At 41.6% G+C, this 19,756-nt stretch overlaps 1 protein-coding gene across 4 annotated transcripts in view; it reads right to left on the bottom strand.

The window, feature by feature from the left end:
- The window catches only part of ZMPSTE24 (zinc metallopeptidase STE24), a 119,778-nt gene that overhangs the window by 47,896 nt on the left and 52,126 nt on the right, over positions 1–19,756 (bottom strand). For 3 of the 4 annotated variants that reach the window (XM_073317423.1, XM_073317424.1, XM_073317422.1), the window contains exons 4-5: positions 15,386–15,502; positions 7,761–7,913 (exon numbers count right to left, since the gene is read on the bottom strand). The exons of the other annotated variant lie outside the window; for it this stretch is intronic. In XM_073317423.1, the coding sequence (XP_073173524.1) occupies positions 7,761–7,913; positions 15,386–15,502 (270 nt within the window). The remainder of the gene's footprint in view (positions 1–7,760; positions 7,914–15,385; positions 15,503–19,756) is intronic. 4 annotated transcript variants of the gene reach the window in all.

The raw sequence follows: 19,756 nt of genomic DNA on the forward strand, positions 1-19,756 counted from the left end.
CAGGGTTGTAACACCATTCAGATTTGGCCCAGTGCCCTTCTGTATGCCAGATCACAACACTATTCACTAAAATTTGGTCCAGCCGCCCATCTGTCATAACAGTCAACCAGGCCAAACCTGATAAGTACTGTGATCCTGTGTACCAGGTTGCAATGTCCAGAGTGGGGAGCCAGGACAGGAGCTGCCACTGCAGGGTGGGCTTGCTCTTCAACACCCTCCACCCCAGAATCTCCTCCCTGCACCAGGCCTGCAACCCATCTATAAATTTTCTGTGACCTACCGTTTGGGAAACACTGATCTAGAATAATGACAAGTTTCAGAGTAACAGCCGTGTTAGTCTGTATTCGCATCCGATGCATGCATCCGATGAAGTGAGCTGTAGCTCACAAAAGCTTATGCTCAAATAAATTGGTTAGTCTCTAAGGTGCCACAAGTACTCCTTTTCTTTTTACTGATCTAGAACACATCACCAGACATAGGAAACACCAGAAGAGATGAGCTGGAGTAGCATTGAAAAGTAACTGAACGTACTTCCCTGATGGATTGTATTTTCTAAGGGACAAACTATCCTAAATTCTCAATTGAGGGACAATCTTCACTCATTGATATATTTGCTTTCCACAACCAACTCTCTGTATAACTTTTAAGAACATAAGAATGGTCATACTGGGTCAGACCAAAAGTACATCTAGCCAAGTATCCTGTCTTCTGACAGTGGCCAAAGCCAGGTGCCCCAGAGGGAACTTTTTCACTGGGAGAGTGGTGAAGCACTGGAATAGGTTACCTAGGGAGGTGGTGGAATCTCCTTCCTTAGAGATTTTCAAGGTCAGGCTTGACAAAGTCCTGGCTGGGATGATTTAGTTGGGGACTGGTCCTGCTTTGAGCAGGGGGTTGGACTAGATGACCTCCTGAGGTCCCTTCCAACCCTGATATTCTATAAATGAACAGAACAGGCAATCATCAAGTGATCCATCTCCTGCCCCCATTCCCAGCTTCTAACAAACAGAGGCTAGGGACACCATTCCTGCCCATCCTGGCTAACAGCTATTGTTTGCCCTATCCTCCATGAATTTATCTAGTTCTTTTCTGAACCCTGTTATAGTCTTGGGCTTCACAACATCCTCTGGCAAAGAGTTTCACAGGTTGACTGTGGGTTGTGTGAAGAAATACTTCCCTTTGTTTGTTTTAAACCTGCTGCCTATTAATTTCATTTGGGGGCCCCTAGTTCTTATGTTATGAGAAGGAGTAAATAACACTTCCTTATTTACTTTCTCCACACCAGTCATGATTTTATAGACCTCAGTCGTCTCTTTTCCAAGCTGAAAAGTGCCAGTCTTGTTAATCTCTCCTCATACGGAAGCCGTTCCATACCCCTAATCATTTTTGTTGCCCTTTTCTGAACCTTTTCCAATTCCAATATATCCTTTTTGAGATAGGGTGACCACATCTATAGGCAGTATTCAAGATGTGGTTGTACCATGGATTTATATAGAAGCAATATGATATTTTCTGTCTTATTATCTACCCCTTTCTCGGTGATTCCCAACGTTCTGTTCGCTTTTTTGACTGTCGCTACACATTGAGTGGATGTTTTCAGAGAAGTATCCACAATGACTCCAAGATCTCTTTCTTGAGTGGTAATAGCTAATTTAGACCCCATCATTTATAGTTCATAAAATCATAGAATATCAGGTTTGGAAGGGACCTCAGCAGGTCATCTAGTCCAACCCCCTGCTCAAACCAGGACCAATCTCCAATTTTTGCCCCAGATCCCTAAATGGCCCCCTCAAGGATTGAACTCACAACCCTAGGTTTAGCAGGCCAATGCTCAAACCACTGAGCTATCCCTCCCCCGAGTGTGCATTACTTTACATTTATCAACATTACATTTAATCTGCTAGTCTGTTGCCAAGTCACCCAGTTTTGAAAGATCCCTTTGTAGCTCTTCACAGTCTGCCTGGGACTTAACTATCTTGAGTAGTTTTGTATCATCTGCAAATTTTGCCACCTCACTGTTTACCCTTTTTCCAGATCATTTATGGATATGTTGAATAGGACTGGGCCCAGTACAGACCCCGGGGGTCACCACTATTTACCTCTCTCCATTCTGAAAACTGACCATTTATTCCTACCCCTTTTTTCCTATCTTTTAAACAGTTACCAATCCATGAGAGGACCTTCCCTCTTATCCCATCATAGCTTACTTTGCTTAAGAGCCTTTGGTGAGGGACCTTGTCAAAGGCTTTCTGAAAATCTAAGTACACTATAGGTTTCAGAGTAACAGCCGTGTTAGTCTGTATTCGCAAAAAGAAAAGGAGTACTTGTGGCACCTTAGAGACTAACCAATTTATTTGAGCATGAGCTTTCGTGAGCTACAGCTCACTTCATCGGATGCATACCGTGGAAACTGCAGCAGACTTTATATATACACAGAGAATATGAAACAATACCTCCTCCCACCCCACTGTCCTGCTGGTTATTACCAGCTATTACCAGCAGGACAGTGGGGTGGGAGGAGGTATTGTTTCATATTCTCTGTGTATATATAAAGTCTGCTGCAGTTTCCACGGTATGCATCCGATGAAGTGAGCTGTAGCTCACGAAAGCTCATGCTCAAATAAATTGGTTAGTCTCTAAGGTGCCACAAGTACTCCTTTTCTTTTTAAGTACACTATATGCACTGGATTCCCCTTTGTCCACATGCTTGTTGACCCCCTCAAAGAATTCTAGTAGATTGGTGAAGCATGATTTCCCTTTAGAAAAAACATGTTGACTCTTCCCCAACAAATTATGTTCATCTATGTGTCCGGCAATTTTGTTCTTTATTATAGATTCAACCACTTTGCCTGGTACTGAAGTCAGGCTTTCCGGCCTGTAATTGCTGGGATCGCCTCTGGAATCCTTTTAAAAAATTGGCTTCACATTAGCTATCCTCCATTCATTTGGTACAAAAGCTGATTTAAATGATAGATTAAATTGATAGGTTTCATGAGTGATGTATCCGAATATTTGAATGTTAATATCTAAATTGTATCATTAAATGTATTCACCTAAATTTAGGTTATTGCAGATTACGTACCATATGTATTTTATGATCTTTAAACCAACCTTTGCACTTTAAATCTGCCTGAAGTTCTTTTGCTTTCATGCAGCACTGCTGCTGACCCTTTGCTTGCATTCACCATGCAATTTTTTCACAGATGTCCATGTTTCCACAGCCAGTCCATAGCTGTGTTTGCACAGCCTCTTCTCCCCACAGTCCCAGGAGATACAATGACTCCTGTCTACTCCAGGCAGGAGAGTATCTAGTGTGTGGAGCCAGCATGGTTGGTTTGAGTCAATCAATCAACTACTGAAGCCAAGGGTAAAATTTGGGAAAGCAACGAAGTGACTTAGGAACCCAAGTCCCATTGAAAATCATTGGGACTTGGAGTATAAGATCTGAATTATCTGGAATATTTAGAATCTAAAAAGAAAAGGAGTACTAGTGGCACAAAAGCTTATGCTCAAATAAATTGGTTAGTCTCTAAGGTGCCATTAGTACTCCTTTTCTGTTTGTGAATACAGACTAACACGGCTGCTACTCTGAAACCTGCCATTTAGAATCTAAACATTCCAGTTCCCTATTTGCATTTCTGGAGTTTCTTGTATCTGTAGCACCTAATTATTTTTATTAGGGATTTAGCAAATCAATGTGGACCAACTTGCCCATATTCCATTAGTTGTCCTATGACCACCATCTTTCAAATTCATGCCCCTCATTTTCTAGGACTTTCACCCTTCATCAAACTATGGGCAGACTCATAGCCCACTCTGCTTGGTTGCATGCATTATTATTCCGGATTCCAATACCTTCAAATAGCTCTCCATACCGATGAAAACTACAAGAATATTGTTATTCTAGTTGCAGGCTTTGTTGTGCTTCCTAGGTTGGACGTAATTACGAAATGGGCCCAAAGGATTGCTATATTAGAACTTTATTCTTGAATTACTTAGCACAAGGGGCAATGCTATAATTGTTTGGGAGATACATACAGTACACCAGTAGTTCCCAAACTTCTGTACTGGTGACCCCTTTCACAAAGCAAGCCTCTGAGTGCAACTCCCCTTATAAATTAAAAACACTTTTTTTATATATTTAACACCATTATAAATGCTGGATGCAAAGCAGGGTTTAGGGAGGAGGCTGACAGCTCGCAACTCCCCAAGCAATAACCTCGCAACCCCTTGAGGGGTCCCGACCCCCAGTTTGAGAACCCCTGCAGTATAAAATATCTTTCCTTTGCCACTTTTGAACTGCCTTTCCTTCTTCTGTAAACCTAAGATCTGATACAAATACATTGTTTATAATGCACTATGGACAATTATTCAAAAATTAAATTTGAAACTGACAACCTATGTCAAGGCTAGATTTATGATAATCTATTAAAATAATTTAAATTAAGAGGAAGAACTCTGTGTAAGCTTGCAAGCTTGTCTTTTTTACCAGTAGAAGTTAGTCCAATAAAAGATATTACCCTCATCCGACTTGTCTTTCTATACAAAAAATACTAAGTAATACTTATTTGCTGCCAAGTTGGAAAGTCAAACTACTGAATTGGTGGAAGTCAATGGCAACACATCTGGAACTGGAGTTTGCTGAAGCGCCAGACCAGCTTTTGACAGCCATAGACTCTTCTCTGGGTACAGAGAGACTATTTTCTTCATTTCAATTTATTCCACTAGTTCAGTTCAATTACTAGCTCATTCAAAAGTTAAGAAACCATCTGGGAGTTGAAAAAAGCAGGAAAGCTTGTTTTCCTTTTCCAATTTATGAACAAAAACTAGGTATCAGAGAATGAGATGTACTCTAAGATCTTGAAGGACATAGGGTGAGATCCATGAAGGGACTTGGGCATTGCAAGGCTGAATGTCACAGAGTGCCTAACTTTTATGAGCCTAGAAAAATCACACAATCCACAAAGCTGAGTTAAATGCCTAGGCTCCTTATACAATGAATGATCCACAAAAGTCAGTATGCTAGGTGAGAAGCTGCCTAAGCTAGCCAATAGGAGATGCCAAAGAGAGGAGGATGTGCTAAGCCCTGCCCCTCTCACAAAGACAGGCACCTAAGTCCAGGCTGCAGGAAGACACCTAATTCTGCTTAGCGATCCACGAACAGGAACCCACCCCAGAATCAGACAACTTAGGTGCCCAAGGCATTTCTTGCAGGACTCCACACAAGACGGGGAGGCATGGTGTGTGGTGGGTCAATGAAAGAGTGATTGGACCAGGGACAATTGGATGAGAGAGAAAGAGAATATGACTCTGTAGTCCAACGGTTAGGGCACCCACCTGGGAGGTGGGAGACCCCATGTCCAGTCCCCCTGCTTCAATCATTCTTTCATTATTTACTTACAGTGTAACAGCTTCAACAGGAAAGGGAAGAAGCCCCACATCAGAATATCCCATAGCTCAACTGTTCGAGCACTCTCTAGAGAGGTGGAAGTCCCTTGTTCAAATCTTCTCCCCCCTCTGCCTGGGATGAGAAATAAGCCTATGATTCCCACAAGGCAGGTGAGTAGTCTAACCACTGGGCAGCCACATCACCATCAGGATTGAATTGGGACTTGATCCACCAGGTGTGCTTAGTGAGTGAGTTTAGGTGCCTACAGGGCTCAGCAAAAATTCTGTGGATCACAAATGGAACTTATGTGTCTAAATCTCTGGTTTAGGCACCTAAGGACCTTCACAGATCCCACCCACACTGACCAGAGATAATCAGTTCAATTACAGATCATACTTCCTTTGTTTAATTAATCAGTTTTAAAGGCAAAACGTGTTTTGATAAACTTTCTTATGTTTCCAGCACATTTAAAGGTAGTTTTATTTAATAAAGTTAAAATGCTGTTTTTGTGCACTTTTAATTGAATTTCCATCCAAATGAAGGTTGACACAAATCACAAATAAATGTTTAGTAAATAAGAAATGTGTCATTCGCCATTTTCTAAAATTAATACATTAAGAATTTGAATAAGTGTAAGTTAAGCTACATAACTGCTTAAATAAATGTGTATAGATATAACATATCCTCCTGGTTCGTAAAAGGCACCAAATTTAGTGCAAAGGCTACACTGAGTTACAAACAAACCTGTTTTAATGGTTACCAACCAATGACAAACCAACTTTTTTTTTTTTTTTTTTAAGGAAAAAGGAACTAAAAAGTACAAATGCAAAACATAATTAAAGTCAATTTTAAATAATTTGATTTAAATCAAACCACCCTCGATTTGCAATAAAATAAAGTTATTGCTGGTAAAGCCTGCAAGTGGCAAAAATTGTTCGAAAGGCAAATAATGATAAGGACACATCAGTTCCACAGAGCAATCAAAATCACCTGGTAAGTTGGGCTCATTTTAACATGGGCTTTAATGTAACCAAATGCAAAGTCATGCATCTAGGAGCAAAGAGCACAGGCCACACTTATAATATCAAGACCTGTATCTTGGAAAGCAGCATCTCTGAACAGGACAGTCATGGTGGAAATCAACTGAACATGAACTCCCTGTATGATGCACTAAGACAGTAAATGCAATCCTTGCATTAGCCAATATATTTTTCTAGAAGGCTTTGTACATTTTGTATTTACGCAAAGCTGTATAGTTATGATCCCAACTTCCAGCATGCTTTTGCACTTATGCTAAGCTTATGGTGAACAATGTACAACCTTTGTTCTTTATGTGCGCTGAACTTGTCAGGAGTAAGATGTGTTCTGTTAAGGATTGCTATATATGAATTGTTGGTAAGTATCGTTCATATAAAACAGTTTATGTCACTATGGTCTGCTGCTACTTCTACTCTACAGTTCATGAACATCTGGAAAGTTATGGTGTCTGGTTGGTATAGATGTCTTTGTATACTGGAAAATAGATCTGAAACTAGATAAGGAAAAGGGGTAAGGTGTATTAATCTTCTACTTGCTGTAAACAAGTGGACAAAAATATGTCAGATTAACTCGCACTTCGGAGCAGACACAGATGATGTGAGCTGTGATTGCTGTGAGACCACTTCCCAGAGACTGATCACGTACGACCCTCTCTGTGCCAATTTTTCTGTTTAATAAACTGATTTGAGTTATCTGACATTTCATTAATCATTAATGAAAAACGAACCCTAACAATTGGAAACAGAAGCAGGGAAATAATACTTTCCCTACTTCTACTTGATACTACCTCTGTCAACATTAGTGAGATCATCACTGAATACCAGGTCCAGTTCTTCCATCAACCTAGCTACTGCCTCTTGGAGAGGTGCATTCACTACAGCAAAAGGAGAACCCCTCGCATCACTGTAGCGATTGTCTACACTGAAGTGCTACAGCAGCTATGCCGCTGCAGCATTTTAAGTATAGACATACCCTAAGTACTATGTAATTGAGGACCAGTGGTTGGATGCTTGAAAAAGGATGTCAGATACTGTTGACAGAAATGCACATGTAGTCAAACTGTTATTTCTTCTTGATAGAAGACACTTCAATATTAGATTAAATGTATTTTTAATTTAAATGTCACATTAATAAGCTTTTATGAGCATTCAGAGGAATAATAGACATGAGCTGCTGCTGCTGCACTAATGATAGTCATAAGATTATAAAGACTGATAAGGTTCCCACTTTAAATTTCTTCCAGTTTTAAGAAATATATTATTTAAAAAACTCTGTGCACTATACTCCGAGAACAAACTAATATTACAAATGGACAAAAAAGTACCTCCATACTCACCAAGGAAACAACTAATGTGAACAGCCAGGCATAAATGAAGAAGTAGTCTCCCCCTATTTTAATAATGTAAAGCAGAAGAGAGGTCACAGGCAACAGAATACACTGAGTCACGATAAACTTCTTGATGGCATCCTTAAAAAAAAATCCCAGTGTCTGTAAAGAAAGAACATTAGTGATATTCATATTGTAGTTATCTAAGTGGCACTGTGGGTTAATGAACTGGTCTTTCACCTAATGTTCAAAAATTATTCTAGGTTACAAGTAAGAGGAATACAGCAATACTGATGTGTGCCATACAGCAACACAGCAAAGGCAACAATTAAATTTTGAAAGAACAGTTACTTACCTTTCAGGAACTGTGGTTCTTCAAGATGTATTCTATACATGGATTCCACTCTGGTGCACATGCATCCCATGCATACAATATAGGATTCTCTTGATCAGCAGTATCCAATGGAGCTGCACTTGCACCATAGATGTCCTTGCACCCCCTCCCCCCACTCAAAGATAAAAAGGGTAGAGTGAACCCAAACAAAATGGGAATTTTTCATAATATTTTTATGAAGTCTATGTGTGCCTCCGCTTCCCTCTGTACTTTCCATTGCTATCCAGGGTGGGGCAGGGGGCGGGAGGCTGAAGTCTGCTCTCAGGGCAGCACAGCAGATATGAGGTGTTTTCGTCACTTTGCTGTCTGGGCCACAATGAACAGGTCCTTAAGGAATAGGATGGAACCTACAGAAAGCTACCCATATCAGAGCATGATTCCCAAGAGAAAATGGGAAACCCCAATGACCAAAACATTCACACCTAGTAGTCAATCACCACGAGAAAGGTGGTTTTTCCCACCGCCTCTGAGCGGGAAAGAAGAGACAAGCTCAGAAACAAAGGACAGAGAGGTGACTGGCAGGGGATTAAGAGTGGTTTCTGGAAAAGGCTGGCTGCTCTCATGTGGGACTGACAAAACAGTCAGAGACAAAAGCAATAATGGAACCCATTACAGCTTGGCTGATGGATTGTTCTGGCTTGGCCAGGTGGAGACACACATTTTATTTCTCTGTGCTAAACTAAGGACTTCCAATGTTGTATTCCAGTTAACTAATAAATCCTACTCTATTTTGAAAATACTGCTTGGTGTCACTGCAAGTATTTGCTGAGGTGAATTAGGCCCTGAAGAGTGCACAAGCCTCTGATTAGGAGTCTATCACAACTGAATTTGCTGGCAGAGCTCACAGTGTGAAATAGGAGTGCCTGAGCCCAGAGGCTCAGCCTCTGAGTGGGTGAGGCTGCATGGCCATCTATGGTGTGGATTGCACCCTCAGCAAGTTTGCAGATGACACTAAACTGGGAGGAGAGGTAGATAAGCTAGAGGGTAAGGATAGGATACAGAGGGACCTAGACAAATTAGAGGATTGGGCCAAAAGAAAGCTGATGAAGTTCAACAAGGACAAGTGCAGAGTCCTGCACTAAGGACAGAAGAATCCAATGCACCGCTACAGACTAGGGACCGAATAGCTCGGCAGCAGTTCTGCAGAAAAGGACCTAGGGGTGACAGTGGACAAGAAGCTGGATATGAGTCAACAGTGTGCCCTTGTTGCCAAGAAGGCCAATGGCATTTTGGGATGTATAAGTAGGGACATTGCCAGCAGATCGAGGGACGTGATCGTTCCCCTCTATTCGACATTGGTGAGGCCTCATCTGGAGTACTGTGTCCAGTTTTGGGCCCCACACTACAAGAAGGAGGTGGAAAAATTGGAAAAAGAGTCCAGCGGAGGGCAACAAAAATGATTAGGGGACTGGAACACATGAGGAGAGGCTGAGGGAACTGGGATTGTTTAGTCTGCGGAAGAGAAGAATGAGGAGGGATTTGAGAGCTGCTTTCAACTACCTGAAAGGGGGTTCCAAAGAGGATGGCTCTAGACTGTTCTCAGTGGTAGCTGATGACAGAACAAGGAGTAATGGTCTCAAGTTGCAGTGGGGGAGGTTTAGGTTGGATATTAGGAAAAACTTTTTCACTAGGAGGGTGGTGAAGCACTGGAATGCGTTACCTAGGGAGGTGGTGGAATCTCCTTCCTTTGAGCTTTTTAAGGTCAGGCTTGACAAAGCCCTGGCTGGGATGATTTAATTGGAGATCGGTCCTGCTTTGAGCAGGGGATTGAACTAGAGCTTCTGAGGTCCCTTCCAACCCTGATATTCTATTATTCTATGAAGGAAGAAAGTGAAACCCCTTGGGAGTCTATTACTGAAGGGATTTCTCCAAGAGACTGTTTAAAAGCTGGGGCATAGTATCAAGACTGTGGATCTGTGACACTTGTTTTTTCTAAGTTGGTGCGGACAGGCCTCTTTCATACAATGGTGTGCTGTTTGGCTTCCCTCTGGTTTTAACAGCGCTTGGGAAAGAAGACGAAGGTGAATCAGCTGATTTAAATGAAAATTTAAGCCTTTTTAAAGAAAGAATTTGGAATCAGGCCTAAGAATTACATGGTGTTCCACAAAGACTAGTTAAGGTGGACCAAACATGAATTTCCTCTACTCTGCATGCTTATATTATGTAGTCTTCATAGACAAGTGGCATAAAGAGCAGTCTCTGAGGGATCAGAAGGGGGACACATCAAACCAGTAATACTATGCTAAGGTCCCAGAAAGGAGGGGGCTCCCAGACTGAGGCAAGCACATGAATGAGCTTCTTGAGGAATCTAGCAACTGTTGGGAGGAAAATATGCTATAAACCTGAACAGGTGGATGATGCGCCCATATTGCTGCTAACTATACCCTTTCTGGATAGCCCTGAATGTTTTAGGGCAGGCAGACAGACCAGAATAACAGAAACCAGGGCTTCCAAGGGAGAGGGGGATGTCCATTAGAAATTTTATTACTACATATCAAAGCGTTCTGGACTTCCATAGAACAGCTTCATTGGATGACCGCTTGCAAGCCAGAATCCAGGCTGCCAGATAGAATGATGCTAGAACTGGGTGTAAGATACGACCTCTATTTTTGTGAAACCACACTGGGTAGAACAGATGTGATAAGCAGCTGTATTGACAGATTTATCAGATGAGAGTACCAGAACTGTCTAAGTCAAGCTGGAACTACCATAATCACAGACTGAATCTTGTCCAAGTTTCTTCAGGAAATCTTGGTACTAATCGGATCGATGGTTAGGCATACATGAACTCTGCTGTCCATGAGGCGAGGAAGGCATATGATCAAACCTCTCTGAAGCAGAACATCCAGCATTTCTTCTTCTAGACTGTGGCAAATAGGGAGGCTCCAAAATAGACCTACCCACAAAAGATACTCCGCATAATTGAGTTTCACAGTTAGCTTGTGGTTGTCTGATCTAGCTATCCTAGCTGATCCAATGGGGCATTTTGTAAGCTTGGAGGATGCAAAGCCACAGGTTAGATTTGAAGACCAATGCACCAGTCCTAATGACTTCTTGACAGAGCCAAGTTGATCATGTTCCTCCCCACCTATTGACATAATACATAGCTGTTGTATTGTCCGTCATCACTTGGATTGTGGATCCCTGTAGCAAGTGTCAAAATGCCACACATACTAGATGTATGGCTCTGAGCTTGAGGACAATAATGAGAATTTCCTGCGGGGGCGGAGACACAAGAGGCACAGAGTCTAAAGGTGGTCCCCAGATGAGCTCCCCATCTGAGCTCCCCATCTGTGTGGCATCTGTCATCAACTTCTTGGCAGGTGCTGCTCTATCTGGGACAAGGTGTTGCAGTTTGTAGCAAAGCTTACTGAGGAATAAAAGAGAAGAGAGATCTATAGTATGTGAGGAGCAACTAGTGGCCTAAACATCTGTGCAAAAGTTACTCTAGATGCATCTGATACAATGGAATGTTCAATGTCTGGTTTCACTATGACGGACAGGGCTTTGTGGTTCCAGTCTTCGGGAATATCCAGGGTGAGCCAAACGACCATTGAGGACCCGCAAAACTCCATGGACGTGAACATTCTGTGAGAAGTCCTCTCCTCATTAGATTGATGCTCACCACCTGAATGCTGGACCCAAGGAAGCAACTACACACACAGACTAATGGTATATAAAAGTGTGAACGGTGCTCCAGGTGGATGCCTGACAAATCTACTGCATAGCCAGGCTCTTGTTTGGCCCAGGAAGTTGAGCTAGGATTTGCAACCTACAACATAAACCTTCAATACAAATCCAAGTCAATTTTGCTCAAATTGGTCTGGATGCCTTTTATCCCTTTTTTGGGTTTGTGGCAGAGGACAAAGATGTGGAGAATGTAAAGTCTTGAGTTCTAAGGCGGTAACGTTTTAGGTTTCTATGACAAAAGGGCACCTTATTACAAAACACTAGGAAAGAATCAACGTTCCCTTACATAGCACCACAAGATGATGGCTGCTACAAAGACTTTTGGAGATAGCAAGCAGACGGCAAATGCCTCACTGACGGAGAACGAACAATGAGATGGGTAAGCAGGGTGAAGAAAAGTAAGGTCTACTCTCTAACTTTTCCATTTCCTGGACTCTAGTGAGCAGAGGATGAGAGCCAATTAACTGGCTGAATAACAGTCTTGAGAAAAGAAGCTTGCCACTTGAAGTGATGTAGGATTAGACCATTTTCCAAGACATCTGGGGAAAACAAAATCCAAGGCCTAGGGGAGTTCTGAATCTCTTCAAAAAATACTAAGCAGAAACAAATTCCAGACACTATAATAGAATTTGGAGGGGACTGCCTGGAAGGAGAACATCAGTTGCATGACCAAAGAAACAAAAAAATTTCAAGGAAACTTTCTCAAACCAGGGTTTGAGGTGAAGATTCTCTAGGCCTTTGTGAACTTCTGGGCCTTGAGACAGAAGACATGGAACTAACGGGAAGGCAAGCAGATCCTGGGCTGACAGCATCAGCAATTCACAGAACCAACACCTAAAGGGAATCAGTGATGATTATCTTTCCTCTACAACTTTCAGATTCCTCCAAATTCAGTACAAAGGGGTAAGGAAAACTTACAAATCTCTCCTTCCCTCTCCATTCCAAGGGATTAAAAAGGCATCCATCATTCAAGTGTCTCTGAACTCGCAACAAAATCAGCATAAACTGGGTAGGCGTTCTTGGCTGTGGAAAGCAGATCCAGGCCTGGAGAGCCCCATTTTCAGCAGAATGGCCATGTTTTCAAGAGCCCTTCCCTTAACAGAAAGGCATTAGAAATGTAAGAACCTTACAAGATGAGCTGGTCTGAGGGAGGTAAGATAATGTTTTGCAAACATTATAAACATTGCTTCTACAAACTAGTGCCTTATTCCAAGTTCTGCTTTGCCTAAATAAGTAATCCACTAGATATTGTCCAGTTGGATGAGGACAAGGAGATGTGCTTTCTGAAGAGTATTAGGGAAAATTGCATGGACTGGAGTTTGCAAAAAATCCAGACATTTCTTTGCCTCCTTGGCCAGGTGCCCTAAGTCAACCCAAAGATAAAAATTGCTCATTGGCTTTGGAAATGACTGACCAGTAAAAGTTGTGGAAAGGCACATTTCTGTTTAGGTGCATGATGCTTCCACCAGCCCACAGACTGCCTAAGTGGGGCTAAGAAGGAAATTACTTTTCTCAGAGTTGATTATAAAGTCCATGACCGTAATTAACTGGGCTGACCTTTACACTTGATGACTCTTCCTGCCAAGAAGGATGGAGTATCTAGAAACTATCAGCAGCCACTGGTACAATATGCATCTTCTGTGAGCAAAATACTGTTGCTATGACAACCACTTTGGAGAATACACACAGAGCAGATAGTAGGGCAAGATGATAAATTGAAATATTCATGGTCCAGAGCAAACATCAGGCAAGCTCTGCTTCATGAGAACATGTTGTCCTGCAAAGAGGAAAAATGGGTCTGTGCTCTTTTTGCTTCTTTATGAAGATGAATGAAAGGCTGAAAGGGGTTTGGTTTTGAACTCACAACACTCTTCCCTCAGATGTTTCTCAGGCATTTGAGTGTGTGTGTAAGAAGTGAAATAAAACATGAAGTTTTAGATATTTTGAACAGATGTCATCTCCCTTCTCGGTTAATTAGGTTTTGTTTCTGTAGTATCTGTGATGTCATATTCACACCATCTCCATGGCCCACAGGGAATTTCAGGAAAAAAATGGTTGGCTAGACATGTAATTCTAATGTGTGAAACCAAGATGATTTTGGGGAGCAGAGTGTGGGGGAGCAGGAGAGGACATATGAGGAAAATTTTCAGGCCTTCTTTATACATCGTAGTAAAAAAGCCTCAGTTATTTTTCATTTGTGAGTCACCTGTAGGTTGATGGAGGCAAAACAGTCTCCTGATTCTACCGCAGTAAGGATGAAGTAAGTGCTACACTGGCTCTACTTTGAAATGTCTATAAGTGACAAACAACTAGTTCAGCTACTTTAGATCTAGCTTCGACTCAGTCCTCCTAGCTCCTTGGAAACTGCAAATAGAAATGAGAAAATCCCAGGGCATCTGGTATGACGCTCTTGCAGGTGAAGCAGATAAATTCTCTACAATATGATAAAGGGCTTCCCTGATTGATTTCCCAACTTTCAGCCTGTGTTAAACTGGAACTTTCTGGTGGGCTCTGGGCCCTACAGTCCTTTCCTGGAGAGATATAGTGCTGTGCAGACAGCTACAGCCAAGGCTTCAAAGTCCACAGAAATAAATTGCCTATTATGATCTGGATAGAAATGTTTCCCTCTCACAGAAGCAAACCCTTTCTTCAGAGGAACTGGAAAGAACTAGGGCCAGGAAGGAAGGAAGGAACCAGGCCTGATTTACCCTGAGGAGGTACCCCTAGCTGAGCAAGAACTAATGCAGAAATTGAGAAGGGGAAGCTCTCTGACGAGAGAAATCCTGCCAGTGCAGGAGGGAGACCTATGCAGGTGATGGGGAAGGGGCAGGTTAAGGAAATTGAAGCTGCTGGAACAAGACAAGTGAGTAGTTTGTAGGAGGTGTGAATGAAGAGATGACCCTTCTGGTTTAGCAGAAGGCGGAATTCATGAGGCAGATTAAGGAGGTAAACCAGAGATGGTGCTCTCAGCCTCACTCAATCAACTACATGCAGTGCCTGGACTTGGGTGTCAGAAGTGCTTCTGGGGAGGGCTAGGCAGCAGCCTGGCAAAGGAACACTCATTAGACCTCTTCAGCATAAGGGGAACCAGGCTGTAGGAGGCAGAGACAAGACCTAACTGACAACGGAAGTGATGAGACAGGAGAGATTCTTGGCTACACAACTAGGGTATATATTTCCTCTTCTCTTTGCTGCAACAGCTGCCACCATCTTCCCTGAACAACTTGACATAAGACATGACTGATCCCCTTCGTAGGTGCTGGTGTGATGTTTGTGTGAGGACGGCTGCAGAAAGAGCTAAGTACTAAGAATTGGTGGTCTGGAACAGGTAGTGATCTGATGATATAAGGGAAAGCAGAAGTATCTGGGTATCATGGTCAAAACATTCAGAGATTTAGGTTCCCACAGAAATATTAATGTCACATGGCATGTGGTAAAAGAAATATCACTGGCAAATAGGACATATTTACAGATATTTGTCCACCTGGCATTTTCCATAAACTAACTTTAATTTGGAAAGCTATTTCTGTACATGTATATTTCACAGTACCTGCTGATTGAAGCCATGTTTCTCCTCTATGACAAAGGTATTATATAGACTCCATGGGAGGCCAGTCACCGCACTGAAGAGTGTAGCAAGCAGCAGAAACACCAATGACTGAGCGATCTATACATACATAAGAAAGAGTTCCTATTTATAAACTTCTTACAACATAATTTAGACATCTTATTGCCAATGAAGCAAATGTATATAAATAGTATAACAGAAACTGACTGAAAGCTAAAGCTAGATAAATTGAGGCTAGAGATAAGGTGCAAATTTTTAATGCTTAGGGTCATTAACCAATTGAACAACTTGTCTGGAGATGTAGCAGGTTAATACTCCAAGTGATTGAATAAAGTTTGGACGTCTTACCAAAAAGATGATGTAGCTTAACCGCAACATTTGAGCTTAATGAAGGATTTACTGGGTCAAATTCTTTGGCTTATGCTAAGCAGTAGCTTGGACTAGATGATAATAATAGTCCTTTCTGGCCTTAAAAATCTATGAATCTATAAACAGGTTTATTAGTATTTGAAGATACGGTAAGAAATATACATGGCAAAGTGTGAATATGTAAAGTCCAACAACGTAACAGACAGAGGATGCCCTAATTAGAGCCAAGAATACAGGGGAAAATTACATACACAAATTTCTGATAACAGGATACCCTCCTGAGTCTTGATTTGTTCCAAAGTACTGACCATTGTTAATCATGTCTTATCACTTTCTATGGAGGATAGAAGTCAATTTGTCCGGGATGGCAAGGTTTTTAATTTGACAAGTCACTGACTAAGCTAGATCCAGCATGCATTTTTTTAATAGAGAAAAAATACAACTGGCTGACTGGAACAGTTAAGCATTAAGCTCCTGTTCCTAGGAGCTTTCATCAAGTCAGTCATAAAAGCTGAAACTATGAGTATATTGGCATCAATTTTTCAGGATGTATAAATAACAATTACCTGGTCAGTTTAATTGCCTATTACGTTTTGGCCAGTGAGACTGACCAGTTTCTTTCCACTGCACAGCTGCTCCAAAGGCTACAAGAAACAGCAGACAGGGACTCAATCCAATATTTGTTGGAAAGGGGAGTGAAAGGACATTTCCCTCCTGCCCTCTTGCTTCTCCTCACAGGACCAAATCCTTGACTCTGTAGCTGTTCATAGCCTTCAGAGTTGCAGTACAGTGAAAATTATCGGTAGCCAGCTGGTCAGTTTTCACTGTTCAGATCCAAAACAGGCAGAAGCAATAAAAGTGACAAGATACTTGCTATTTGAAGGCTGTACAATAGGGGCTTGTCAACAGTTGAAAAAGATATGTTATAACACACCCTAACTAACAATTTCAAGCACTATGTTAAACACAATTCTGTTGACTTCGTAGAAAAGGGTTGTCATATTTGACATTGTGTGCGCTTGTCATGATGGTACTCCTGAAGAAAGAGAACTCTCCTCTGCAGTTCTTGGTCCAGGAAAAGAAGACATAAGCTGGCCCTGTGCCCTACTTAGTGAGTGTTCCTGCAACCTGCCCTCTCCCACCAGATGTTCTGCTGTCAGGTAGATCTGATGAGAAATCATCATGTCTGAGAGCGTCATTGCCTCTGAGGAAAGTACAATGCAAAAAACCAGACACAAAATTGATAAAAATTCCTAATCTCAGAATTGCCCGCAAGAAGGGCCAGCCCTAGGCTTTAAAACAGTACTCTCCAGGAATAGCGCTCAGCAATCTCTTTGATAATAGGAAAGAGAATCATAGTGAACATCTCTTCATTTAAAGTGCATTGACAGTGACATCTCTGATTAACCCTCAGGAAATGTAGTATGACAGAGTGAAACTTTGTCACAGATAGAGTTACCAGACTACTAGTCAGACCTCGACACTCGTTTTGCATTTTGTGTGTGTCAAAGTAGCCTTTATAATGGCTGTAACTTCTGCATGTTGTGTCTGAATTGGATGTATTTTCTCTAGAATCCCAATTTACAATTTATTTCTAATCTGAATTTGTCTAACTTCAATTTCCAGCCATTGGATTGTGTTATACTTTGGCTCTTCAGTCTAGCAGACAAATTATCAAATTTTTTTCCTCAGATTGGTACTTACAGACTAATCAAATAACTCCTTAACCGGTCTCTTTGTAAAGAGAAAGAGATTTAGCTGTTTTCTAATCATTTAATCATTCTCCTAGCTCATCTGAGCCCTTTAAAATTTCATAGAATCATAGAATATCAGGGCTGGAAGGGACCTCAGGAGGTCATCTAGTCCAACCCCCTGCTCAAAGCTGGACCAATCCCCAATTAAATCATCCCAGCCAGGGCTTTGTCAAGCTTGACCTTAAAAACTTCTAAGGAAGGAGATTCTACCACCTCCCTAGGTAACGCATTCCAGTGTTTCACCACTCTCCTAGTGAAAAAGTTTTTCCTAATATCCAACCTTAACCTCCCCCACTGCAACTTGAGACCATTACTCCCTGTCCTGTCCTCTTCGACCACTGAGAATAGTCTAGAACCATCCTCTCTGGAACCACCTCTCAGGTAGTTGAAAGCAGCTATCAAATCCCCCCTCATTCTTCTCTTCTGCAGACTAAACAATCCCAGTTTCCTCAGCCTCTCCTCGTAAGTCATGTGTTCCAGACCCCTAATCATTTTTGTTGCCCTTCGCTGGACTCTCTCCAATTTATCCACATCCTTCTTGTAGTGTGGGGCCCAAAACTGGACACAGTACTCCAGATGAGGCCTCACCAATGTCGAATAGAGGGGAACGATCACGTCCCTCAATCTGCTCGCTATGCCCCTACTTATACATCCCAAAATGCCATTGGCCTTCTTGGCCTTCCAATTTATCAACATCCTTCTTGAATTGTGGACACCAGAACTGGACACAGTATTCTAGCAGTGGTCACGCTAGTGCCAAATACAGAGGTAAATAAATAACCTCTCTGTACATAGTCAAGATTCCCCTGTTTACGTACCTAATGTTTGCATTGGCCCGTTTGGTCACAGCACTGCACTGAAAGCTAATGTTCAGCTGATTACTCACCATAACCCAAAATATCTTCCTTAGTCACTGCCTCCTCCCATACTGTAGGGAATGGCTTATATTCTTTGTTCCTACATATAATGGGGGCAAAAAAAATACTAACATGTTTTAAGACTGAGCTTAATAAGTTTGTGGAAGGGATGGCCTGATGCAATTGCTTACAATGGCATATGGCCCATTCACAACCACTATTAGCAAATACCTCCAACAGCTGGAGATGGGACACTAGAGTGGGGAGAGTTCTTAGTTGCTACAGAGAATTCTTTCCCAGATGCCTACCTACATACTCAGGGTCTAACTGATCACCATATCTGGGGTCAGGAAGGAATTTTGCCAATTTGAAACCCTGAGGGTTTTTCACCTTCACTGCAGGGTAGGCCATGGGTCACCTGCTTGTTTGAACTAGACTAAATGGTGGTTTCTCTGTAACTTGGAGTCTTTAAATCAAGATTTGAGGAAGTCAGTAACTCAGCCAGAGGTTATGGGACTACTGCAGGGGTGGGGTGGGGTAAGATTCTGTGACCTGCGGTGCACAGAAAAAGTCTGACTAGATGATCATTATGGTTTCTCTTGGCCTCAAGTCTATGATTACATTTACATTTAGCCATATTAAAACTAGGGCTGCCAAGAAATTAATTGAACTGTTAAATAATAATAGAATACCATTTATTTAAATATTTTTGGATGTTTTCTAATTTTCAAATATATTGATTTCAATTACAACACAGAATACAAAGTGTACAGTGCTCACTTTATATTTATTTTGATGATAAATATTTGCACTGTAAAAAAGAAATAGTATTTTTCAATTCATCTAATATAAGTACTGTAGTACAGTCCCTATAATGAAAGTTGAACTTACAAATGTAGAATTATGTACAAAAAAACTGCATTCAAAAATAAAACAAATGTAAAACTTTAGAGCCTACATATTGACTCAGTCCTATATCAGCCAATCACTCAGACAAACAAGTTAGGTTAAAATTTGCAGGCGATAATGCTGCCCGCTTCTTGTTTACAATGTCAACTGAAAGTGAGAAGAGGTGTTTGCATGACACTGTTGTAGCCAGCATCGCAAGATATTTACGTGCCAGATCCGCTAAAGATTCATATGTCCCTTCATGCTTCAACCACCATTCCAAAGCACGTGTCCATGCTGATGATGGGTTCTGCTCAATAACGATCCAAAGCAGAGCAGACCGATACATGTTCATTTTCATCATGAGTCACATGCCACCAGCAAAAGGTTGATTTTCTTTTTTTGGTGGTTCAGGTTGTGTAGTTTCCGCATCCGAGTGTTTCTCTTTTAAGACTTCTGAAAGCATGCTCCACACCTCACCCCTC

This window comes from Lepidochelys kempii, chromosome 19 (assembly GCF_965140265.1).
Source record: "Lepidochelys kempii isolate rLepKem1 chromosome 19, rLepKem1.hap2, whole genome shotgun sequence".
NCBI lineage: Eukaryota > Metazoa > Chordata > Testudines > Cheloniidae > Lepidochelys > Lepidochelys kempii.